The sequence below is a fragment of the Plectropomus leopardus genome, chromosome 7 (assembly GCF_008729295.1).
Source record: "Plectropomus leopardus isolate mb chromosome 7, YSFRI_Pleo_2.0, whole genome shotgun sequence".
NCBI classification, from domain to species: Eukaryota; Metazoa; Chordata; class Actinopteri; order Perciformes; family Serranidae; genus Plectropomus; species Plectropomus leopardus.
The window spans coordinates 834567-861827 of NC_056469.1; the positions used below are offsets into that span (position 1 = coordinate 834567).

The 27261-nt window shown below is 40.4% G+C and overlaps 1 protein-coding gene across 1 annotated transcript in view; it reads left to right on the top strand.

Annotated features, from left to right (window-relative positions):
- The window catches only part of LOC121945791 (IgGFc-binding protein-like), a 67916-nt gene extending 42220 nt beyond the window's left edge, over positions 1-25696 (top strand). Inside the window, exons 23-36 of the mRNA XM_042490126.1 lie at positions 991-1184; positions 1668-1806; positions 2350-2532; positions 4298-4443; positions 6588-6934; positions 8363-8586; positions 10207-10348; positions 11722-12058; positions 16584-16700; positions 18376-18483; positions 18669-18864; positions 20709-20972; positions 22316-22458; positions 24726-25696. Coding sequence (XP_042346060.1) covers positions 991-1184; positions 1668-1806; positions 2350-2532; positions 4298-4443; positions 6588-6934; positions 8363-8586; positions 10207-10348; positions 11722-12058; positions 16584-16700; positions 18376-18483; positions 18669-18864; positions 20709-20972; positions 22316-22458; positions 24726-24947 — 2762 coding nt within the window. The 3' untranslated portion in view covers positions 24948-25696. The remainder of the gene's footprint in view (positions 1-990; positions 1185-1667; positions 1807-2349; positions 2533-4297; positions 4444-6587; positions 6935-8362; positions 8587-10206; positions 10349-11721; positions 12059-16583; positions 16701-18375; positions 18484-18668; positions 18865-20708; positions 20973-22315; positions 22459-24725) is intronic.
- The last annotated feature ends 1565 nt before the right edge of the window (positions 25697-27261 follow it).

Genomic DNA, 27261 nt, shown 5'->3' on the forward strand with positions numbered 1-27261 from the left:
AGAAGAGGGGTTGCAGGTCAGTCCTCTCGCCTTCCTCCAGCTGAGGCTTGAGAGGAGCCTATCAACCCATACTGGGCTGACCAGAGATGATACAGCAGGTTCTACCCATGACTAAAGCATGTGGTTGGGGAGGCACTGATTAATGTCCTTGTCCCTTGCCCTGGCTTCTATTCCTGGTCTATGGTCATACTAATGTTGAGCTTCAGTTGCTAGCTGCGGCACCATGTAACAAAGCTCCCTCTCAGTCCTCTGTGTTGCACCTTACTGTCTTTGTTGATGTATCCAACAATGAAGGAGTCATCAGAAAACTTTTGGTGGTGGAAGGAGCCAGAATTAAGGCCTAGGTCTCACCAGTAGAATTCCTTGAGATGCGTGATATTGTTTATCACAACCTCAGAAATCCAGCCATCCAGTCTGATGCACAGTGTCTGACCAGTGAGGTATTTCATGATCGAGGAAGGCTTGGCTGGATGTTGATGAAAGCACTGAAAAGGTCAAAGAACTTGAGTCTGAATGCCTCCCTGCTTGTTGCTAGGGACTTGCTCATTAGCAAATGTACTTCAGAGGCTTGCTGCAGCCACTCATTCATTTCATCTGCTGACCTAATCTAATACTCCTGATCTCTGGGCATGTTCAAAAAACTCCTCAAACACCATTTGTTCACCACAGCCTACAACTTCACTTAACTCTGCCACCCTGCCAGTCACTCATCTTTGTCCCTTTTTTCAGTTTGTTTGATTGTTTGTTTGTGTTACTTTTTTTTATTCAACTGTAAAAAGTGTCCCTGGGTATTGTGAAATGTGCTATATAAATCAAAGATGTTATTGATATTAATACTAATCTAATCCTCCGATGAAATGTCACCTGAGTTGATGTGACAGACCAAAAAAAAACATTACTTTGGGAATTATTCAAAACCAGAAATAAGAAAAGTCATCATCAGACAAACCTCTGCCAGTATGACCCTGTTTTTCTTGTTTGTTGTTGCAGCCCTGACGTGTCCAGCAAGAAGTCACTACGAGCTGTGCTCTTCCTGCTCTACCACCTGCTTCTCTCTGCAGAGGTCAGAGCCCTGTCCAGTGTGCCACGAGGGCTGCCAGTGCGACGACGGCTTCATGTCTGATGGAGTCCTTTGCGTTCCTATAGAGAAATGTGGCTGCTTGGTGGAAGGACAATATTATAGAGTAATTATCAGCGTCATCATCCACATCAGTTTCTTTATCATAATGTTTATGTGGTACAGATAATAGCTTACAAATATCTAGTCTGTTGTTAATTCTGACCAACAGTTCTTCTGAATTCAGCAAGTCCACAGCATAGCAGGCTGTAGGTGAAATATTTGGGTGATTGACGTAGTTGTTTCATATGATACATTTTTTAATGTTGTATTATGAAATAATGAAAGGCCAACCTTAGCACCTTACATCTAACCTTTGTAATGCTGTGTTTGATGTCAATATGTACAGCTGGGCTGAGACATTAAAAACAAAAATAGCACATTTATGACCAATGTTAAACAAGCTATGATCATATCAGAAATATGGTGCATCAATGTCATATGTCAATGGATAATGGCAATAACTCAAGAAAAGCTTAATATGCACAACATCTTCTCTGTTAAGCATATCAGACTGATTCTGTGTGTGTTCTACTGTGACTCTATCCAGTCGGGTGTACCAGTGTACCTGCAGGACTGCTCACAGCTCTGTTTCTGCCAGAATGGAAAGTTCACCTGTAAACCCACAAGTTGCCAGAAGGGAGAGGAGTGCCGCAACAGGGACGGGACAATGGGCTGCTACCCCAAAGGTCATCTTTTTATCTGATCCAGCCTTGTCAAAAATGTGCATGTTTGCTTTTTTGTCTATGTGTTTGTATAATGTACAGAAAGCTGGGATATACCAAGCCCTGTTAGCACATTACCCCAACCTTAATCCATCTTCACTGGCTCCACAGCCCCCCTCCTCTGAAATGCTCTCCCTGCTCAAATTTTCAACATCCCAAGACATGTTTAGAGAACTCCTCAAATCTCACCTGTTCCCCGTGGCCTACAGCCTCGCATGATCTGTCACTTCAGCAAACATGCAGCTTTTAGTTACTTTTTAAGTTTTCTATATGTCTCTTTTTCTTGTTGTTTACTATGTTAAGAATTCTTGGGTCCTGTGAAAGGTGTCAAATAAAGCCAAGCTATTATTATTATTATTGTTATTATTATTATTATTATTATTATTACCAAGGTTTACCCACCTTTCACTGTCAGCTTGAATCAGCTAACAAGTGCTCACAACAAAAAATGGATGGACTGAAATAATAACTCACTACTGATACCGTGTGTATATGTGTTTATTCTAGACCCTTGTGCGGAGATTAAGTGCAGGGTAAAGGAACACTGTAAAGTGGCAGAAGACCAAGGAGTGTGTGAACCTGATTCCAAGGCTTTATGCTGGGCTTTTGGCGACCCACACTACACCACGTTTGACGGCTACATCTACTCATTCCAAGGAACCTGCACCTACCTTCTCGTCAACACCACAGGTTTATAATTATCTTATAGTTTGACAAATTCTTCAACAGAACTCACCTAGTCAACAGTTTTTTTCAGAAATACTTGGAACTACCAGAGATATAGTCCTGTGGATTATTTGAAGTAACAGAGACACTGTTTCTGTAAGGAAACATTGCTGTTGGTTTTTAAAAGGTTATTTTTTAATACCTGCAGCATGGTGTAACTGCTGTGTATAATAACACACACACAAACACACACATATACATTTGGAACACTTATTTAAGCAGTAGGCTACTTACCGATGACTTGATTTTTGTGATTATCAGAGAAAACCTGAAGTTACAGTATAAGTTGCAGTGACCGTTATTTGGTTTAGAAGAGAGTTCTATGACGCAATCACTGGAAACAGAAATTGCATTTTGCCTGTGATGGAAATGTCAAGCTGTTAGGGTTTGACTTCCAAAGTATTTTTATGCCTCCATGCAGACAATAGCTGAAGCCAGTGGCATTATACTTTCGGGTTGTCAGTCAGTACAGCAGACCCATTCTCATGAACGACATCTCAACAACGCCTTGAGGGGATTTCTTTAAAATTACTCAAACTTTTATTTGGAGTTAAGGATGAACTAATTAGATGATTGATCTGCACAGGTCAAAGGTCAAGGTCCCCGTGTCCTCTTCTGTCTCATTCTTATGAATGCAATATCTCAAAAACATCTTGAAGGAATTTCTCTAAATCTGACACAAAAATTCCCTCGGAATTCACAATGATTACAAATTGGTGTTCTGAGTTCAAAGTCACTGTGACCTTGCATCTGTCTCATTCTCATGAGTGAATATTTGAAAATGACCTTAAGGGGGTATTCTCATATTTGGTACAAACGTCCACTTGAACTCAAGAATGAACGGTCAAAGGTCAAGGTCACTGTGACCTCATAAAATATATGTTTGACCAAAAATCAAGAATTCCTATGCTCAAATTTTACACAAATTTCTAGCAGGATATACTGATGCGGTTCTGGCATTTTTTTAGAGGTCAAAGGTCAACTATGACATCATAATGTTCTGCAAAAACACGCCACTTTTTTTACAAACTGAATTTGTGACACTAATCTGTAAACAGTGCTGATTGGAGCGTTCATCTGTGCTGTCGGGGGAAAGATGTGTGTGAAGCATCCATGTTTTCACAGACATGAATGGAAACTGTATGCACAACTTAACTCGTTCACGGAGGCAAACAACCGCATGGTGGTAATTGTATCTATGAAGGGGTGCTGATGTAGTTATCAATCCTGACTGTAGTTCTGTTGTGTTGCAGTCATATTCACCTTTGTAAAATGCAAGTTCAATAACCTTAAAATCTTCCACTTTATCACTTGGAGGCATGAGTATATATGGTGAAACTTATGTGAGGAGTTTAGTGTGAAACTCAATAGATACAACTCAGTTTTAGTGTTAGTGCTTACATTCAAACTTATGATCAGCTGGTGCAAATGGCTACATTAAGCATTAAGTATTTTCATGGAGCCATACATTCCAGTGTCACAGAACCTGGACAAATAAATCAAAACCATCTGCATGGGAAGATACCACCTCATGAGTTGGTACAAACAACAAAACCAAATGCACTGTGTTTTGCTGTGAGTTGTACTGTATAATTTCCAAATCGATCAAAACTGAGCAGCAGGATATATTAAACCTGACATGACACGTACACATCTGCAGTCGTTAAAAAGTTTACAAAAAAAGTTGTAATGTTGCTTACATTAAGATGAAGTATTTTGACTTGCTCAGGTCTTGATCCGTCCTTGCCAGAAGTAACTGTGACCACCAAGAATGAGCTCCGTGGGAACTCTGAAGGCTCCTTTGTGCGTTCAGCCACTGTGGACATAATGGGCCACCGTATATTTATCCCATCGGGTGACAGAGGATTCGTACAGGTGGGTCTAACTGAAGAACATCAACTGTGTTTGCGCTTCCAGCCTTTCATGCATAACTCTTAGTTTGACTGAAAATATGTTACAAAACTTCCATTCAAGATACTTTTTAAAATGTATTTAATTTTGTAGCCATCATTGCTGTAATTAATGATGACACTGTACTGCTGATCTTACTGAAATTACTGAGATAAGCAGTAAACTACAATAAAGTTCAGTTGAGAATGTGGTCAGTCAGTCAAATGTCTAAATAAAAAATTTGATCCTGCATGGGAGAGGAAAAAAAAGATATTTATTGTTACATGGTTTCTTTCTATCCATTGCAGGTAAGAGTCTCAGGTCTCTAATCTGTCACAGAGCTAACACACATACACTGTACACCACAACATCAATTTAGAGGTTCCTGTTCACCTGACCTGCATGAAATAGAGGAAGGGAACCAAGAGGCTGAAAAATGAAGCCAATGGAGCGCCAACAACTGCAGTTCTCTCTACGGTCATCAGAGGTTGGCTCCAAAACAGAGTCAAACCCCATAGACCCCCATTTTCAAATGCCCAACTTTACAACAGAAATGAACAGGTTTACAGCCTGGTACAAAATTACTGTGGTTCTCTAAAGCTGATTTCAACAGTCTTGACTGCTGTACAGGGAGTGAATTTTTATATAACTCACGCGTAACATGTTAATTGCCATGTGATTAAGGTCCATACATAAAGCAATTTTTTGTTTCAAAATTAATTTTTTGAGCTTTTTTGCCTTTATTCAGACAGAACAGCTTAAGTGTGTGTGTGGGGGGGGGGGGGGGATAAGATGCAGCAAAGGGTGACGAGGACATAGCCTCTGCCCGCTCTGAGCCACTGGGCGCCCCAAAAGCGTTTGTTTTTTTTTAAATTGAGGAATGTTAGGAATCCAGTGGTACCACCACTGATATGATGTTGGCCTAAATATGACCTAAATAATGTTCATAAATTAGATTATGACAATGCAAAAACAGCATGGCTATTTCACAGAGGTCCCTTGACCTCTGACTTCATGATAGCTGAATGAAAATGGGTTCTGTGAGTACAAATGAGTTTCCCCTTCACTGACACACCCACTTTATGACAGCCCCAGGCAGTTTTTAGCTGTCATTTGATTCCTAATCAAGATAGTCTGGTAGGAATTGCTTTACCTTGTTAATGTGGACTTCAAAATCATTTTGAAAGTAACACAATTGAATTGAAAATATAATATAAAATTTTGATTTATAGCAATTAACTATTGAAATTCTGTAATAAATAGCAATTTTAAAAAAATGCTCGTTCGGCAGCCCTGGTATTAAGGTTTTAATTACACATAATTAAGCCAGCGTTGCTGATCTGAGTGACAGGCTGTCTGTAAAATGTCACCGGAGTCAGATCCTTCCCTCGATTCTCCAAACCTCCACCCTCCCTCTCGTCACTTCAAAAAAAGAGGAAATAAAAAAATAATTGCAGCGATGCTGAACAAAATGCTGAACTTGGAGCTTAAAAAAAAGTCCACAATCCAGTGGGTGAAGTCGCAGGGGTTACACCCTTTATTTTACATAGTCCATCCACTGAGGTAAAAAAATGCTGCAAACTAATTCTTAAGGTGGGGTTGAACAATAATCTATATCACAACATCATTTATATGGGAGTATTTCTTCTACATCAACATACATGAATTACAAAACAGCAAGCACATACAGATTCATTTAAATACTCCCTGTCATGTTTAATGCAGTGGCCTGTGTTGCAGTGTAATCTATGACATTACTCCAAGCTCTTCACACAGGTAACCAAAAATACCTAATAATTCTTTGGACACTCTTTAATTACAATTTTCTTGGGATTGTTGCTTTGGGAAACAACACTCACACTCTGCTCTTTTTGCCTTTTCATTTGGTTCTTCAATGACCAATTCCAAAGTCCTGTTGAGGATATTTTCATTAACGGAGGACAAGTAGTTTGGTGTTACTGACATTTTTTTAGGGCTTAACTGTGGTAGAGTATTTCAGAAACATGCAAAGTTCTGTTGTGGATGAGTGCAGCACTAAATCATTAGAACTAGCATACAGTCAACATTTACTTTTAGTCTTTTTCTTTCTCTCTCTTTCTCTCCCTCCCTCCCTCTCTTTCTCTCCCTAGGTGGATGGTATTAGGACAGCACTTCCTGTCCTTCTTGAAGAAGGCAGCATCAGCATAATACCAAGTGGAATAAGAGCCATACTTCAGACTGATGTTGGTGTTGAAGTCACTTTTGATTGGGCGACACTTGTCATGGTGTCAGTCAGCAGCAGTTACTATGGTAATGTCGCTGGGCTCTGTGGCAACTACAACGGCAACAAGGAGGATGAGCTAACAACCCCTGGAGGCAGCACAGCTGTGAATGTGACAGAGTGGGCAGGGACATGGAGCATCGAAGACTACGATCCATTCTGTTACCATTACTGTGAGGGCGAGTGTCCTCAGTGCTCAGAGGAGGACCGCAAAAGGTAATGTTGTCTAAAATAAGTTTTATATATAAATAAATAACCAGTATATTTTGGGCCAGAATACAAAGCGACATGAGCACCCTATTGAATGGGAAAGATTTTTTTTAAATAATTATTAGGGCCTGACCACTGACTAGTGCGTGCACTCCGGAGCCTGAGCACTGACCGCAGCAGTTGTGAAAGCCCTATTGAAACCGGAGGGATTATCTTTTTTATTAGGGCCAGTGCACCAACTGGTGTGAGGATCCTGTCTAAATGCAAGGAATTATTATAGAGTCCAAGCACCAAACAGTGCTGAAATGTTACTGTTTATTTAGGACCTCAGTACTGAACAGCGCACACTGTTGTAAATGCTCCAATAACTAGTATTTCACAAAAAGATAAGGAGCATGAAAACTCACAAAACTTTCTTTCTTTTTTTTCCAAATGAATCACATTTTTTAGGGATTTGAAAATACTCACAAACTTTGTACATGCATCAAACTGTTGAAAAATTTGATATTTTATGGGCCTTAAGCAGGTGGGGCTACAAAATTGCTCAGTATTGCCCCCTACATAACTTGAGGAGTGACAGATGGATTTGACTCACAGACTGCAGCAGGCGGTAGTGACGGGACAGGCTGTCACTCAAGATGCCCCACCCTTAAATATGCATAACCTTAAGTCCTAATTGCACATAAATGGGTGAGGTTTTTTTGTTGTATTTTAAAATCACCCCCCATACAGCAGTCATGAATGTTGAGATTAGCTATAGCAATCAAAACTGTTTTTTGTACCGGGCTGTAAACATGTTTATTTCTGCTATAAAGTTGGGTATTTTAACATAGGGGTATATAGGGATTGACTCTGTTTTTGAGCCAGCCTCAAGTGGACATTAGAAGAACTACAGCTATGGTACTTCCACATTGGCATCATTTTAAGCCTCTTGAGTCATACCCCAAACCCAACAGGAGATCAGACATTTTAAATTGACTGTTTTAGCGTAGCCTATTGTTTTGCCATTTGCAAGAGTGATAATCTAACGAAGTCCTCCTAAATGGGTAACCCGATTTCAAGATGCAAAGTTAGTGATAGAGCAGTCATTTACCAATCAGAAGGTCAGTGGTTCAATCCCCAACCCCTGCAGTCTACATGTTAAAGTTTCCTTGGGCAAGATACTGAAATTGTTGGCGATGGCTGTGATTATCTGATGAGCAGGTGGCACTGTGGTAGCCTCTGCTACAATGTGTTGGGGGATGGGGTGAATGTCGCCTGTAGTGTAAAGCACTTTCAGGAGTAGAAAGACACTCATTAAATGCAGTTATTTATCATATTTACCATTTTGGACCAAACTGGTACACCTGCAGTGCAATTGCCACCAGCATATCTGTGAAAAACGGAATTGTTTTCAAATCATCATATGTATTTTTTGTCTTTGTTCCTCATCAGATACACTGGTCCAAAGTACTGTGGGATTCTGAGCGATAAGAATGGACCTTTCTCTGGTTGTCATGATAGCATACCCGTAGCACAGGCTGTGTCTGACTGTTTGTATGATGTCTGCATCAATGGAGGACAGCAAGAAGTACTGTGTGAGGCCCTGAGCAACTATGTGGCAGAGTGCCAGGAAGCTGGAGCATCACTGCTGCCATGGAGACATCTGAGCAAATGTTGTGAGTTACATATAGTACATTTTTATAAACTTATTAATATCATCATTAACATCATCATTATCACAGAAGGTAAAGAGAAAAAACAACACAAAAATATGCTCTTTTGTATGCTGCTCTATTTAATTGGTGGAAAATATTGCAGCTGCAAGTGTTTGTGATCCCTCTCTGTTTGGATCTGTACCTCATTCTGTCTCAGATCTAATTATCCTCATGTGACAGGTCTTTTTCATACTGGCTCTAACTGTCCTCTAGCCCTATTCATGTGAGGCTTCTTTATGCCTTTGCCAGCCAAAGCTAGAGGCATTATTTTTTGTGCTGTCCATCAGTACCTCTGTACATCCACACACCTTGAGGAAATTTATTGAAATTTAGCACAAACATTCACTTGGACTTGAAGAATGAATTCACTGCATTTTGGTGGTTATAAGTTGAAGGCCAAGGTCACTATGACCGCATCTGTCTTGTTCTTGTGAAGCTGATATATCAAGACCACCTCGAGGATTTTTTTTTTTTTTCAAATTTGGCACAAATGTTCACTTGGACTCAAGGACAAAGTTATTAGATTGTGGCAGTCATAAGTCAAATGTCAAAGTCTCTGTGACGTTCCATCCATCTTATTCTTGGAAATGCATTATTTCATGAGCACCTTGAGGGAATTTCTTCAAATCTGGTACAAACATTTGAGTGGACTCAAGGATAGATGATTATATTTTTGTGGTCAAAGGTCAAGGTCACATAGACCTTGCACTCATCTCATTCTTGTGAAAGTGATATCTCAAGAACACCTTTAGAGCATTTTTATTGGACACAAACATTAACTTGGACTCAATGAGGAGCTGATTTGGTGTTTAAAGGTCAAGATCACTTTGACCTTGTATCCATCAAATATTTTTGTGAACGCAATATCTGAAGATGGCCTTAAGGGATTTTGGCACAAACCTTCACTTGGATTCAGAAATAAACTGATTAGAGTTTTGTGGGTCAAATGCTAAAGGTCAAGGTCACTGTGACCTCATAAAACATGTTTTAGGCCATAACTCAAGAATTCATGTGACACTTTATTTCCATTAAGTCAAAAGTCAATTGTGACATCATAATGTTCTAAAAAATACTCAACATCATAAGTCAGGAACAGAAGGAAAGACATTTGGTCATTTGTTTTGAATTGGTGACACTAATCTTGAAAACTGCTAATTGTAGAGATGAGTGTGAAGCATCACGTTTTCACAGACATGGATGGAAACTGTAAGTGCAAGTAGACTGGTCCATGGAGACAGACAACCAAATGGTGGTATTTCTAGTTTTGATATTGTTATTATTAATTTGCACTTCCAGATCAAGTAGGTTTTTTCAGTGGTTTTTAGTGATACTGAGTTTATTAATTAATAATTCAGAAACAATGCATGACATATAAAATCCCCTATCATTATTCTACAGTTTCAGGTTAGTGGCTAGATAGCTTAATTTCAAAATGTTTTTTTGAATGTGCTAGGCTTGAGAAGCTGCTGTATGGATTATAGTATTCAATGTACAGTAGATACTTCTTCCAGACTGTGAGCATCAAAATAACATCTCTCCTTCTTTCTGTCTGTCTGTCGTTTCATCTCTCCTTCACTCCAGCTATTCCATGTCCAGCCCACAGCCACTACAAAATGTGTGGCTCAGCCTGTCCACCCACCTGTAGTCCTCAGCCAGAGGCGTGCCCTAAGATCTGTGTGGAAGGCTGTTTTTGTGATCAAGGATATGTGCTCAGTGGACAAAAGTCAGTACATTTTTTACCCATTATTTAAGGAAAAATTATTAATTTATTTAATTTTCAGCTTGTAAAATTCTTTAATGACTGTTGTCCAACTGGGAGCTATCAATCCTGAAGACAACTTTAGTCATAATATACCAGGTTTCCTAAGAAGAAGCTATTATTATTATAGTGCTGTGTTGTTTGTGGGTTGTCCATCCGTCCATCCATATGTACATCTGTTCATCTGTCCCCCATCTGTTCAGCTGGCTCATTCTTGTAAATACAATATCCCAAGATTCCCTTGAGAGAATTTCTTCAAATTTAGCAGAAACTGTCACTTTGACCCAAAGATGAACTCATTCGATTTTGGTGGTCAAAAGTCAAGGTCAGTGTGACCCTGCATCTATTTCATTTTTGTAAATGCATTATCTTATGAGCAGCTTGATGGAATTTCTTGATATTGGGTACAATCATTCACTTGGACTTAAGGATGAACTGCTTAGATTTTGGTTATCAAAGGTCAAGGTCACTGTGACCTCGTCTGCTTCATTCTGGTGAAAGTTATATCTCAGGAACACTTTGAGGGAATTTCTTCGAATTTGACACAAACATTAAGTTGGACTCAGTGAATAGAATTTGGCATTTAAATCTCAAAGTTACTGTGACCTTGCATCCGTCATCCAGGATATAGAGGGGGTATAGATGGGGTTTCCTCAAATTTGGTACAAATGGCCAATTGGATTCAAGAATGAGCTGATTATAATCTGGTAGTCAAAGGTTGGAGGTCAAGGTGACAGTAAAACATGGTTTTGGCAATAACTTCAGGATTCATACACTCAAATTTCACACAATTGTCTTATAGGATATAACGATGAAGTTTTGACATTTTATATCCAAGAGGTCAAAGGTTGACTTCACTGTGACATCATAATGTTCTGCAAAAACATTTTTCTTTCGATTACTCAGTGTCATAACATGGAAACAGAAGGGAAGACATTTGGTCAGATACTGAGTTAGTGACACTAAACTGTAAACTGTGGTGATTGTAGAGATCTTGTTTGCTGCCGGGGAAAGATGAGCATGAGGCACCCATGTTTTCACAGGCGTGGAAGTACAACTTGACTGATAAGCAGAGGCATAGTCATATGGCAGTATTTCTAGTTTCAATCATGGAGTAGCAGTTAAATCTGGTTGCAAGATTATATCACACTGTTTATTGAAGAGATAATTTGTATTATCAAGGTAGATGTTTAACATATTTAGCTGTGTCATGCACTCTGTGTCATATGCCCCCATAGGCATCAGTTCAGTAGGAGATGGTCAGCAAATGTCTTTAAGACAAACAACTGCTTCTTGGGATGACTCATTATTTTGCTTACTTTGTTCATTTTTGTCAGGTGTGTTATCAGAGAAAAGGGCTGTGGCTGTAACTATGATGGTCGATATTACCAGCCCGGTGAGGTGTTCTGGGCCGACTCATTGTGTGAGAAGAAGTGTGTGTGTGATGCAGCGACACAAAATGTGAAATGTGAGCTTACCAAGTGTCGAACAGGAGAGCAATGCATTATTGTAGATGGAGTCCAAGACTGTTACCCCGTCAGCTTTAAGACTTGCAATGCACATGGAGACCCACACTTCATCACCTTCGATGGACACAGGTTCGACTTCCAGGGCAACTGTGTCTACAACCTGGCCAGTCTATGTGGAGATACTACAGGTCTGAAGCACTTTGAGGTGAGCAGTGAGGAGCATGACGCTTAATTGTCGAGAAGAAGACCAAGTTTTCTACCAAGACACCATGCCCAGTGTACAGTCTATTGATATCAACAAGTGAACATGAGTTTGTTCAGGATAAGATCTTTTTAGTAATTGTCATCACTGACACCCACAGTTTTATGACAGAAATTGAAAATCATTTCTAACCATAGTGTACACCACTTCCCACATAGGGTGACAGGAGCATATACACACCTGTAGGGAAACTCTAACTTGTGTGTGTAAACATTTTGGTGATGGGAAATTGGTCTACACAGATGGCGAGGTGGTGAAATGGAGCCAGATGGTGGAAATTAATTGTGAGAGAAACCATTATATGTGTAGTCTCTCTAATAAATTTGGTTTTACTTTGTAGCACATGCTACTTACAGATCCAACATTCAATCCATCCATCAATTTAATCAATCCAGATTAGGCATCCATCCATCTATCCATCCATCTATCCATCGTTGAGCGCTTATCTGGGGCCATATCATGGGGCAGCAGGCTGACTCCAGACATCCTCTCTCCCAAGCAATGATTTTCAGTTCTTTTCTGGGGGACTCAGAAGAGTTCCCAGATAAGATATGTAAGCTTTCCAGCGTGTTCTGGCTCTGAACACTTTTTCAAATAGTAACACAGGGTTCAGGTTAGGCAGGTTGTTCCTCCCAATCATCCCCCTCCAGGTTTCTCCATCATAGTCCACTTAAATGTAGAAGTCCCCTGGAAGAACTCTAGTCAAGTCTCAGGACGAGCGGTAGAGGGTGATGAGGGATCCCTCTTCCAGGAAGTACAGATGCGCAATAGATGTCATAAATAACAAATGAAATACAATTATGGCAAAACGAAAAGAGAAAGAAAGAGGGGAGGAGAGGGGGAGAGAGGCACAGCAATAATGGAAACAGACGAGTGAGGTGTCCAAAGGCAAGATCACAGCATCGGCGCAACTAGGACCAGACCACGATCAGGGCGAGCAGGGGGTACAGTATCAGTGCAGCCACAGCAAAGAACCCTGTGGCACTCCGAAGCAGATCTTCGTATGCATGGAGGATTGATCATTGATGTGAACAAATTGGGAACGATCTGATAAGTTTGATTTAAACCAGGCAAGTGCCGTTCCTTGAAGGCCAATTAACTGTTCCAGTCTGTGCAGTAAGATTTGATGGTCAGTGATGTCAAATGCAGCACTGAGATCTATTAGGATTAAAACAGAGACCAGACCTGTATCAGAAGCGATCAATAAGTTGTTATTAATTTTTGCAAGTGCCGTGTCTGTACTATGATGAACTCTGAAGCCTGACTGAAAGTCCTGTAATAAACTATTACAGGACTTATCTTGGAGAAAGTCACAGAGTTGATGAGCAACCACTCTCTAAATGATTTTAGAAATAAAGGGGAGATTAGATATCGGTCTATAGTTAGCTAAAATCTCAGGATAGAGAGTGGGCTTCTTTAGAAGGGATTTAATGACAGCTACTTTAAAGGACTGTGGTACATAGCCTTTTAATAAAGACACATTGATTATATCTAATAAACAGTTGTCTAATAAGGGGAAAACTTTCTTAAGTAGCCCAGTTGGGATGGGGTCTAGCAGGCGTGTTGATGGCTTTAGATGCAGAAATCAAAGTGTAGAGTTGGCGAAGGTTAATTGGGGGAGAAACGGTCCAAATACATTTCAGGCCTTGCTGCCATATCCAGGCTACGTGTGTCCGGGATCAGGTCAGTTAAGGGCAAGAGGTGATGGATTTTATCTCGAATAGTTATAATTTTATCATTAAAGAAACTCATAAAGTCGTCACTGCTGAGGGCCAAAGGAATACAAGGCTCTATGGAGCTGTGACTCTGAGTCAGCCTGGCTACAGTGTTGAAAAGAAACCTGGGATTGTTTTTGTTTTCCTCATTTAATGATGAGTAATAGTTTGCCTTGGCATGGTGGAGGGCCTTCTTATACATTTTAATAACTAAACTAAATGACTAAACAGGACTCTTGCAGGTTGGTTGAACGCCAGTTTCTTTCAAATTTTCACAATGTTTGTTTCAATTTGCGGATCTGGAGGTTAAACCATGGAGCTAATTTTCTTTGTTTCACTATTTTCTTGATGAAGGGTGCAACAGACTCAAGAGCTGATCACAGTGAGCCAGTAGCATTATTGACGAGACAGTCAATTTGAGAATGACTTAAGTTAGTAAGAGTATTCGCAGTCACTTTTGGATATAGAATTGAGGTTAATGCAGAAGGAATCAGTTTCTTAAATTTAGCCACTGCTGAATCAGATAGACATCTAGAATAGTAACTCTTACTGAGAGGCTTGTAGTCGAGTAATAAAAAATTGAAAGTCATTAAATAATGCTCTGACACAGCTGGAATCTCAGGAAAGACTAATAAATCTTCAATATTGATGCCGTATGCAAGGACAAGATCAAGGGTATGGTTGTAGTGGTGGGTGGGTTTATGTACACACTGACTGAAGCCAATTGAATCCAAAAGCGTGGAGAAAGCAGAACTAAGGCTATCACTATTAATATCCATGTGAATGTTAAAATCCCCTGTGATAATAATTTTGTCTGATTTAAGCATTAAACTTGATATAAGCTCAGAGAATTCAGATAGAAATTCAGAGAATGGGCCAGGGGCATGGCACACTATAACAAATAGAACTGGCTGTAGAGTTTTCCAGGATGGGTGAGAAAGACTAAGAAAAAGGCTTTAATATGAACTATAGTTTAGCTTAGCCTTAGTGTGAATTTCTAAGCTTGAATCAAAAATAGCAGCGACTCCCCCTCCTCTGCCAGTGTCCCATGCAATTTGACTATTTATATAACCAGGAGGAGTGGATTCATTCAGGCTAGCATACTCATCAGGACACAGCCAGGTCTCATTGAGGCAGAGTAAATCAATATTATTATCCAATATTAGATCAGTGACTAAAAGAGCCTTGGTTGATAGGGATCTAACATTCAAGAGTCCACTTTTAACTCTCCTGTTATGATGCTCTTTGACAGGAGATGTATTAATTTTTATGAGATTTTCTTGTACAACTTCCCTTTTGTTTATTTTAGCTTTAAAGAAATGAAGTGGTTGGGGGACAGGCCGTTTTTATAACATTTACATTATGGGTGTGTGACTGTGCTAGAAGCTCAGAGAATCGTGTAAGACTGTAACTCTGCATCCCGATCCCAACTTTGGGATGTCATGGCTTTGGGCCTCTAACGCCAGATTCCTAGAGAGGAGAGCAGCTCCATCCAAAGTGGGATGGATGCCATCCCTCCGGATAAGACCAGGTTTACCTCAAAAAGACCACCTCAACAACCAGCGGTTGAGTGATGACATGCAGCTAAACATGTCATCACTTGTCACATTGGGGAGGGGTCCAGAGAAGATTATGGTGTCCGACATCGTCTTTGCGTACTCACACACCAACTCTATGTTAATTTTAGTGACCTCAGATTGGTGTAACCGGGTGTCATTGCTGCCGACATGAATAATAGTCTTACTGTATTTACGCTTAGCATTAGCCAGCAGCTTCAAATTTGACTCAACGTCACCCGCTCTGGCCTCAGGGATACATTTGACTATGGCCGCTGGTGTCAGTTACTTCATGTTTTGCAGAACAGAGCTACTAATGACCAGGGTTGTGTCCTCAACAGGTGTGGCACTGAGCGGGGAGTACTTATTTGAAACGTGAAGGAGGGGTGGGTGGTGTACCGTGGGCTTCGCCTTACTGTGCTTCACTCGGACAGCTAGCAGAGGCTTTGCTATGTCAGTCCGCACCGGCTACAGGGGGCATGCTAACAACTGCAACTAAAGAGAGGCAGAGGAGTAACTAAACATCTGACACATTGAGCAGGAGAGAACAGCAGAAGAGGGAGAAGAGCAGGGAGAAGCCATCGCTAACCAGAGCTAATACTAAAGTAGCTAACAGTGAGTGAACGGCTGTGTGATTAAGCAGAATACAAAAACCACTGAGAGTAGAAGACAGCTGTGAGTGATTGAGTAAAACTTGTGTGAGGTTTCAGTCACAGACAAATAAAAAGCAGCCGAAGTAAGGATTAAGTTAGAAGATTAGCTGGGAATCGCTCCTAGGAGCGGCACAGAGACACCACCAGAGGCACAGACAAAGATGTACCGGATGTGAGGTAACAAGCTTACCCGCAGTGCTTCAGGACCATCTCAAGAGTCGCTGGTCAGTACCCTTTCCAGGACACCGCCCAGAGACTCCAAGAAGGCTGAGTACTCTGAACTGCTGTTTGGTGCATACACACAAACAAGCTTTAGAAAAGTGGTATACAAGTGCAAGTCAATTATCACCACTCTCCCATCAAGTTTGTTTTTATAGATCACAGCTATGACGTGGAGAGAAGACCTCGTTTTCTTGCTTATGCAACATATGTTTTGTTTCCTGTATCCTTAACCTGCCCTACACTGCTCTCCTTTTTTTCTCTCCTTTCATCCACTCTCCTGCCTGCTATCTGTCCTCTTTACTCCTCTTTTGCTGAATTGCAGATAAACCTGGAAAATAATAACCGTGGAAATAAAAAAGTGTCATATGCCAAAGCGGTGACAGTTAAAGTCTATGGCATCACATACAAACTTTCAGTGGACCGCCCAGGCAAAGTGCTGGTGAGAAACACGCACACACCACACACACACACACATACACACTTCTAGCTCTCTAGAAATAGATAGATTTTTCATAAAGCTGGGGCTTGTGGCAACATTTAAAGGAATGATATGTGTCAGTCAAAACTGATACTGAAAGCATGTATTTTCTGGTTTAGAAACCCAGCCTGTCACTGTATCAGCGCTCCTTTTTACTTAGATTGTTAAAAGTATAAGAGATCCACAACTCAGGGACCATCTTTAAAAATCCAAAGTCTGATGACGTTTTCAAGTTTCTACAGGGTCTGTGGCTGAACTTGTGTTAGAGCAATTGAGTTTTACACTGGATGTAAGCACCACGAAACAAGCTGATTTTTCATGGAGCATTGACTGTTGCTTTTTGGCACCCATTTTTAGCAATGATAATGTTCACACTGGACGCACTGTGGCCCTGAGCTCTGCAGCCCCAAATCATAACAGACATAAAAATAATGAATGTAATTTATGATAGCATGTAATGTAAGTGCAGTTGCAGTTTATGTATGTGGTGATAACAGCCATGTGTATATTAATAGTGGAGGCATGACTAATAATAATGGCAGTAGAAGGTGGTGTCGAGTATGATCACGGCATCAGTGCAACCAAGACCCATGATGTAGCCACAGACAGGACCACAGCACAGCACAACCATGACCATGATCCAAGTTGAGACGTAGGAAGGACCACAGCATCAAATCAACCATGATCCAGGTGCAGCCAGAGGCAGGATCATAGCTTCAGCACAACCATCACCACAGTCCAAGCGCAGCCATGATCTGGAAAATCTATGAGACAAGGGAGCACAAACGCTTAGCAGAAAAAGCAGAGTTAGTGTTATGCAGTAAAACGTCATAAGTGTTTGCAGATAAAGTGAGCGAGAGAAGGAGAGAGGAGCTCAGTGTATCATAGGAGGTCCCCCCAGCAGACTTAGCCTATGTCAGCATAACTAGGGGCTGGTCCAAGGCAAGCCTGAGCCAGCCCTAAATATAAGCTTTGCCAAAGAGGGAAGTCTTTAGTCTACCCTTAAATGTGGAGATGGTGTCTGTCTTCCTGACCAAAACTGGAAGATGGTTCCACGAAAGAGGAGCATGGTGGCTGAAGGCTCTGGTTCCTATTCTACTTTTAGAGACCTTAGGAACCACAAGTAATCCTGTGTTTTCAGAACGCGGTGCTTTTGAAGGATGATATCATGGAGCCTGACCATTTAGAGATTTGTAAGAGAGGAGAAATATTTTAAATTCAATTCCGGATTTTACAGGGAGCCAGTGCAAAGAAGGTAAAACAAAAGAAATATGATCCCTTTTCTTGGTTTCTGTTAATTTCCTCAAAGTTTTGGCATCTGCTTGTTTTTTTGTGAGCCACAAAGGAATCTGGAGAGAAAACACAATGATAATCTCTTGAAAACAATATAGAGGCTATAATACAGTACAGATATAGATAAAATAAATAAATAAATAAAATAGACTATATATATATATATATCGACACACCCCATGCTTCCACATATTTGTCAGTCTAGATAGAGTGCGAGAGAGACAAGAAGACACACACACTGGCTAATGTCTCTAGGCTTAAGTCTCTCACCACAGTGTGAGGAGTAGAGGTACAAATATAATCCAAAACCTTATTTGTGTGTGTTTTTGTGTATTTTCTGCAGGTAAATGGACTGGAAAACTCTATACCATTCGTCCATTCATCCAGTGATTCAGCGGTCCAGATTTACCATAAATATAGAAAGGCTGTCCTTGAGACACACTTTCTGAAGGTATAATTAGCCACACATATACAGTCATGTATGTAGTATTTATAATACCACACAACCCTTATTAACTCTGTTCTATCTCATACCTCACACTGGTTTAACCTATAGTCTACTATTTTTATTTGGCTTATCTTTGTCTCACCTTGAACTGGAATGAAAATTGTCCTTTACATTTCTTGCTGTTAAAGGTCTCCTTTGACTTTGCAAGTACAGTGTGGGTGGAGCTGGCAACTAGTTATAAAGGTGCAACCTGCGGTCTGTGTGGAAACTTTAATGATGACCCCGCTGATGACCTGAAGTTGCCCAATGGGAAACTGGCTTCTAATGCCAATGAGTTTGGAGTGAGCCAGTGGCTGGCAGATGTGGAGGGCTGCTCCCATGAGTGTAAGCAGCTGATAAACTGTTCTTTATCTTCACCTGTGTGGTGTGCATCTTTGGTCCCTTTCAGACATACACCTCTTTACATTCATATGATGGCCATTTTACAGTCTCATATCTAAAGAAGCGCCCAAGTCACTTTTACTATAAAAGTCACAATGGCAAAACTAGTTTCTCTTTAAAAACAGAAAAAATATAATGAACAACTTTGCAAAAAAAGTCCTGCAAACTGCAAAAAAAATTATAAAATGTGACAAAGGAAGTGAATTGAAAATTAGCTGAAAAGTGTGTTTGAGGGGAAAAAGAGTTATAATTATATATTTAAAATTATGTTAAAGAAAAAAAGGGGTTTTTTTCCCTTTCATCGTCTTGTTTTTTTGTTGTTATTTGTTTATTTTGTTTTGTTTTTTCCTTTCCTTTTTAATTTTTTTTTCACTTATTTTCAAGTAGTTTTCTTGTAACTCTTTGTTAATTTTTGGTTAATTTACAGGCCAATTCTTGTTAAGTTACACGTTGCCCTCCAGTGTTTAAGAAAGAAATTGAGCTGATATGCTCAGGTTTCAAAAGGCTGAAATTGCTTAAATAATGCAAATAGTTGAAAAAAATTAAAAAATTTAAAGTCGGGGTAGTTGGTAAATTCTAGCCCTATGGCACAAAATGCAACAATGAATAAATCTGCTGATCATGAAATTTGTCCATGATCTCGTAAGTGATCCTGATAAAATACCGCCACTATGGGCACACTTTTACAGTATTATTATTATTACAGTTATTATTACAGTCATTTATACATTAATCTGGTTAGTTGCCTTTGCTGAGCAAAGTTTTTCAAAACTTAAGCTAATTAAAACATACCTGTGTTCAACAATGGGACAGGAATGTCTAAGTTGTCTTGCTGTTATCAGTATTACTGCAGAACTTGGCAGCAGGTGATGCAGACGTGTTTTCCTCTGTAGAGCCTCCAACAGCTGCTGAAAAATGTCTGTTCTATGGTTCCTCTGTAGGAGCGTTGGCAAAGTTTTGCAACTTTTCTTTTCTTATGTGTGAGCAAAACAACAAAGCAATTTGCTGAGGACCCCCACATGGCCAGCAGCAGCCCTGTTAACATGTGATCAATTTGAAGTCTAATAATAGCCACCTAATAATGCTTTGAATCAGTATTTCTCTATTAGCTCTTTGAGACAACCAACAAATATAAATATAGTCACTCTATAAGCATAACAGTGCTGCAACTTCTGTCCGCTGAATTTGATTTTCTCATGTGGGCCCTGAGGACAAATGCTAAAACTGTCCAGTCAACACTTCCCTGTCATGTTCACTCCTCATGGTTCACTTTTTAAAAAGTCAGCAAGCAGGAGCTGAACCAGAACTAACATGAAACAACGTATCATTTCTCCCCTGGTCCGGGCCAAATGAACCAAACTACAGGTGTGAAAGCAGTCTTATACCTTAACTGCAGTCAAACTTAAAATTCACATGAATTTGTTAGAAAACTAGATAGTATTTCACTTGTTCATCAGTTCAACAAGTTTGAGAGTGCTTCTTCACTATGTGGGAAAAAAAGTGATTTAGTTAATTATCGTGATTTTTCCTCATACAACTTAATTAATTTTTTTGTCATGTCAGCCTTATTCAAACAAGGAGGTGGAAAGAAGTTGCATCTTGGTGCTAATCCATGTGTAAGGTGACCTCAAAACAAAGCAAGGGAGTAGGTAACAGGTCCAACAACATGGACCTTCAACCGCTGTATTTCCCTCTTTGTGTCACTTCCTGATAACCAGTGGCAACCTATTAGCTGTTTGAGTTCAATGTAAATATGTTTGTAATGTGTGATGTGTTTGTGCTGCCAGGTAAAGACTGTGCTCAGCCGCTCCCCACTGACTTCACACCACCCAGCTACACATCAGTCTGTGATATCATAACAGCAAAGGATGGACCCCTCGCTGACTGTGTGGACCGAGTAGATTCAAAGCACTACCGTGAAGACTGCATCTATGACATGGTGCTTAATGAGGGAAAGCAGGAAGCAGCCTGCAGCATCATCAGTAATTATGTGGAAGAGTGTCAGAGAGCAGGAGGCTGTGTCAGGTCATGGAGGACTAGGCGTTTCTGCTGTAAGTGCTTTGTAACATATGTGTGTGGGTGCTTATTCTCTCCGTCTTAAAAACATGTTGTCAGTGGTCTTGAAAATTAATTTTTGACCTGAGAAACATTAGCATGACAAAAACACTCCCAACACAAGGTCAAGCTTACCTGTTGCTCCGTACGCTTTCAACAATTCATGACCCTCCTCAGTAGATGGAGTTTGCTCAGTTGTCATGGAGATGGTTTAGCTGTCATCACACCAAACAGTAGCAAGTTCATGCAGTATAGAAACAAGGCACAATGCATCATACCCTGAGCGTTGCTAAGCTATGGTTATAGCTCCACTTGGTTATAAATGCTCTCACTATGCAAACAAGGGCTGAAACACTAACAAAAAGCCTGCAACAAGCTAATAACATCAGATGTCAGCATGTCAAAGGATTATTTTAGCACCTTCCAGAGAGGAAAAGTTACAATTAGCTTCAATCTCTACTGTTTGTCTGGTCAAATTAGCAAAATACCTCCTGCTCATGATACACTTAGTGTCAAGATACAACAGTTTCCCCATTCTCCCTGCTGATCCTTTACTTCTGTATCCTCTTCCGTCCTCTTAAAAGCTCAGTGTTTCAGTTTGGCAGCTTATAAAAACTTAGTTCTGGGTTCTTTACATTGTCAGTATCAGCAGCTTTCGGACAATTTTCTGTTGTAAATGTCAAGGAGGCACCTTTATGCAATACAAAGTCAATGGAAAGCATGGAATTGTTTTCCCTCTCGCTGGGGGCGGGATTTAAATGCGCTCTGTCTCTACACTCAGATGTTACTTTTTTAATGCTGACATTACTTGTGTAAGGTAAGGTCTGTGCTTTTATCGTTCAAGTCTTAGAAATTGACACTCAGCAGCCCATCTCAGCGGGCTGTGGAGGAGAGAGGGGTTCTGCAGATGCTCCACCATGGTAAATGGTAAATGGACTGTACTTGTATAGCACTTTTCTAATGTTTTCAACTACTCAAAGCACTTTCACAGGACATGTCACATTCACCCATTCACACACACATTCACACAGTAGTGGCAATGTGCCACCTACTAGGTAGTAACCATTCATTTGCACACATGCACACTCAGATGACGTGGCATCTGGAGCAATTTGGGGTTCAATATCTAGACATGTTGCCCGGAGGAGCCAGGGATCAAACCGCTGATCTTTTGATCAGAGGACGACCACTCTACCTCTGAGCCACAGTCACCATCTGGTGAAGCATACTGCCACCCTAATGTCTATTCACAGAAAATGGACAAAAGAGTATGCTCACAACTGCAGTGACATGATCAAGTTGTATTGTATTGTGTGTGTGTATGTGTGGTGTCTTTTAGGGATGCATTGTCCAGCCCACAGTATATACAGTCTCACAGCTCCTGGCTGTCCAACCAGCTGCACCTCTCCATCTCCACCGGTTGAGTGTAAAGCCCCGCCCAGCGAAGGCTGCGTTTGTATCCCTGGTTACCTGCTGAGTCAGGTAATCCTCCACACTGCTCCACCCTCTTCAACTCACATGTGACTTCCTCCTTCCTCCTCTCCCTCTTTTCAATTGGCTCTCGGCCAAAAAGACACGAGTGGGACGGACATCTCTGCTTTTAACCTTTTATCACATCTTGTCATTTTTTCAACTCTTCACTCCTCATTTTGCAACACTCACACTGTCTCTGCACATGCTCACATACTTAAGGGATTTTCGTATGAAAATATCATGGATTTGTACTTTGGGCCGTAGTTGGTGTTTTAGAAATACTGAGGCTATGAGTCCACATTCCCCCAGTGCAACTATAATAATAACAATAATAATAATAATAGTAAACTTTATTTTTTATAGTACCTTTAATACAAGAAATTCAGCACAAAGGGCTTTACAATAAGGACAATATGAGCAGTGGGTGCTTTACATTGAAAGAGACAGAATAAACATGAAATAGACCAACGAGTCAAGTCAATATAGAAAGATGATTAAAAACAGTAAAAAAAAACACTAAACAGAACCATAAAAAACCATAAATCGTTAGATGAGTAAGATAGAGCATTTTAAAAGCATTGCAGCAGAATGAAGTGTAGAAAGAAAGGGTTGTGGAACTGTATCAGAAAGCCAGAGTTACTTAAAAGCTAGAGTGAACAGATATGTTCTTACCTTTTTTTAAAAGATATTTAATGAGCAGGCTTCTCTTATACCTAAATTTAGTATGTTCCAGAGCATTGGGGTGTGACTGATAAACACCACTTCCCCTGTTTTCTTTCAGCTGTTGCTGTGAACCTCTTATTTACCAGCAGCAGATGAACACGTTGTTCAAGGCAAATAGTTACTGAGGGAGTTAGCAGCTGATCAGGGAGTTAGAAATGATCTCACATTAAGAGGAGCTCATTCTAGGGATGTCCAGATCAAGTTTTTTGATCCTGATCCCAGGATTGAGTATCTGCTGATGCCCAGTCCAGATATGATACCTGTATATACCTGGATAATACAGGTGCACAGTACACACTTCAAGTACTTAAAAGTTATTCAGATCAGTCCAGTGTATATGCTGGACAGTTTCATAGCTCTGCAGTGCAATACAAGAAAAAGTGTCTGCATACAAACAGTTTCTTAGAGGGTTTTGATCTTATTTTTACCAAATCACTTATATGGCTCTTACCACAAGTCCATTTAGTGCAGCTTTTAAAAAAAACTAAATTGTCTTTAGAAATAGTTCTCAATTCTCGTTTGTGTTTTCAACAAAATGACAAAATAAACTAAAATTTGTTTTCAGAAATTGCTCTCAAATCCACACAGTGTGGCATTGTAATAGAAGTACTGAACACTATAAATAAGTCATATAATGAAAGTAGTGTTATCGCTAAACTATAACATTCCCAGTCACATCATGAAAAATCTGTTTCTACTTCAGTGGCAGCACTACAATAAAACCTGAAAATGTGCCACAAACTGTGCTCTTCATTTACGATACCCGTGTGACGTAAGAAAAAGATCGGGCAGGGTGGGAACTCAAAATAACCAAACCCCATTCATTAAATTATTATTATTGATCAGCCCAATACCAATCCTTCAGATCCGTTTAGGACATCCCTACTGATTTCAGCTTCAGAGAGCCTGTGACAGGAGAGCGGTTAACCATAGACAAGTTTCAGATAACTGAGACAGGAACCAAATGCTCTGTAATTTCTACAGTTCGTTTGCCCATTACACCGTCAGCTGTTTAAGATTATCAGTGAGCTTAAGGAAGCAGCATGACGTCTGTCATATCAGGAACTACAACTTGAAAGAGGGAACCTGCTTTGAGAAGGTGATGTTTGCACATTTCAAGTCAACCCTTTTGACATCACTGCTGCATTCAGACGCCTTTCAATTTTTTTTTTTAAATATTAGCTTTGGTAGATTTACAGAACTATTTTTTTTTTTCAATAATTGTAGCTTCGCTGCGGGACATACAAAAGATACATCAAAACGTGCAGAAAATTTGTGAATAGGTTGCTATGACTTTTAAAGGGTTAAACAGAGAGACAACTTTTTGTTCAAATACTTCAACAGTAGCAAATTCAGTTAGAACTGTTTCATTTAGTCCAAAGTAACAGTTGTCAACTGTGTTAAACAATATAAAATGTGAAATGGTTAGCCTGGCATGAAAATGCATATTGTGAGGCTTTAGTTTGTTTTAGAAATCACAGATGTTACATTCAGAAGGACCATGTAACTGCAGCCACTACAACAATGTAACTGATTGAACTTTGACCTTCCAGGATCGCTGTGTGCCATTGGCTGAGTGTGGCTGCTTCTATAACGGTCAGTACCTTGTGTCTGGTCAGGGGTCGTACGTTGACTCTGAATGCCAGCTACTCTGTGCATGTCATGGAGGGCGTGTGAGCTGTAAGTCCAAACCCTGCCCAAAAGGCCAGAGCTGTGGAGTGCAGAGGGGAGTGAGAGGCTGCTACGCCAACCGCCAACAGCATGTCAAAGGATGAAAGAGAATCAGACAAATGCAGACCTTCATCACCTCTTCATTGAATCTGTTTTTCGGGTAAATTTACCTAACAATATTATTTTTATACTGTAAACTATCCTTTAGCTTTATTCAGGTACTAGAGGCCATAGTGTGTTACTGCTGTTAAAAAAAACAACTAAAAGTCAAAGTCAATATATTCTCAGTCGCCTGTTTTTGACGTGTATGGTCATGTTTGGGGCTGCAATGTTTGATGCTGTTGTTCTGCATTATACATTGATTGATTTTACATCATGTGAGGAGGCTAAAGAACAGAAAAAATCAAGGCGCTATATTGTAGGCAGCTGGACTTGTTTCTTGAAGACGAAAGCCTCTCATCTGACTGGCCTCTTCAGTTCAGTTGAGAACTCAAGCAAGTCGAGTTGTTCATGTTATAGCACCTAGAATCACCATGACCTGGATGACTGAGAATCTTCAACAGCCGTAACAGAAAGAGCTCTCTCTGATGATAAAGTTTAACAGCAGCACAAACCGCAGCCTCCAGAATGATCCTGAGGTTCTATTAACGAATCTTTAGAACTGTTTGGTCCAACAAATGATCAATGATCATTTTATAATGTGACTTCATCGTAGAATTACCTGATGATTGGAAATCAAATGAGGATTTTTGTTAACTGTGGACGATTACAGTCATGTTTGTGAGCCGCTTCCTGTATTCTCTTCTTCCTGATATACATGTATTTCAAATCATTAAAAAGTATTTCAGCAGCATCACCATCTGTTGTGTCTGTGATTATATGTCTGTTGACCTTTGCCTTATATTATTTATTCTTTTAGTTAAAAAAATGAAAATGATGCAATGAGACAGTGATGAGCTTTGTTCTTTTTTGTTGCTTACCAAGGACTGTTGCTCAGCAGTGCGGGATCTCTGTTGTCGTACTTTAGGTCTTACCATGCATCACACATGTTCAGTGGGAGTCAGGTCTGGACTGCAGCAGGTCAATAGTCTAGTAGCTGCACTCTTTTACTATGAAGCTACGCTGTTAGAACATGTGTAGAATGAGTCTCATTATCTTGCTGGAATAAGCAGGGACATCCCTGAAAAAGACATCTTCTGGATGGCAGCTTATGTTGTCCAAAACCTCAACGTACCTTTTAGCATTCACGGTGCCTTCACAGATGTGAACATATCCTTATGATGCTTTGTAATGGTGACAGTCTGGATGGTCCCTTTCGTCTTTAGCTCCAAGATTTGCATGATTTAAAACAACAAACTGAAATGTGAACTCGTCAGACCACAGCACACTTTCCCACCTCAGGTCCAGAGGAGTCGGCCATGTCTGGCTTTCACTTTGCATGGTGGAGTCTGAACTTGCATTTGTAGATGCAGTGATGAACTGTGTTTAATGACAATGGTTTTCTCCTGAGCACGTGTTGATATCTTTATATGCCTCATGTTGTTTATAAACTGTTGGATTAATTATGTATGCAGTTGGAAATGGGTTATTAAACCCTCCAACAGTGAGCCTGTACTGATACCAACTTATTGACCGCGTGCAGCGCCTTAATGCGTTTGTCACTCTACAGTAACCCCGGATTTCCACCAGATCTGTGTGCGGTCCGGCTCCGCTCCATCTCCGCTCTGTCACGGCAGACAGAGCAAATAGATTGCACTATAGTCGATGTGTCAATTTCCACTGGCTCTGCTGTGCTGCGGATCGACTCCGTTCTACCTCCGGCAGTCCGGGGGCTTGCGGATCAGATATGCAAGCCTCCTAGTTTTGCCAGACGCCGGATTACTTCAGATAAATTCCGCCGAATTTAACACAGAGCAGACAAGAAATCGGAGAGCGATACAACATTAAAACATTACTTTTCAGAATAAAACCCTCCGAGTTTATGTCTGATCATGTTTCACTTAACTACATCAACAAAACGTCAAATGAGCGGATCCAGGCCTGGATTCAACAGGTCAGAGGTTTTTGGAGGTCATTACCGGCAACACGGACGAGGGGAAGCCAATTTGGAAGGAGGAAAACCACAAAATTATTTATGACACCACACATCTTTTTATAAGGACAACCACAGAACTAAAAAGCATGGAGCAACTTATTGGGAGTTATGGGACTGAATTGACATCACTATAATTAATCCACGGAGTGCATGGAGTTACTACTTTTTCTTCTGTAATGATATACTGCGCATGATTCTGTAACAACCGCGAGAACTCCTCGGTCTCGCCACTCCAGCTGATCCGGCGGTACTGCGCCATGCCGGACTCAAAACGCAATAGGTGGGAATTGACAGATGACGGAGCACAGAGCAAAACGCAGCGG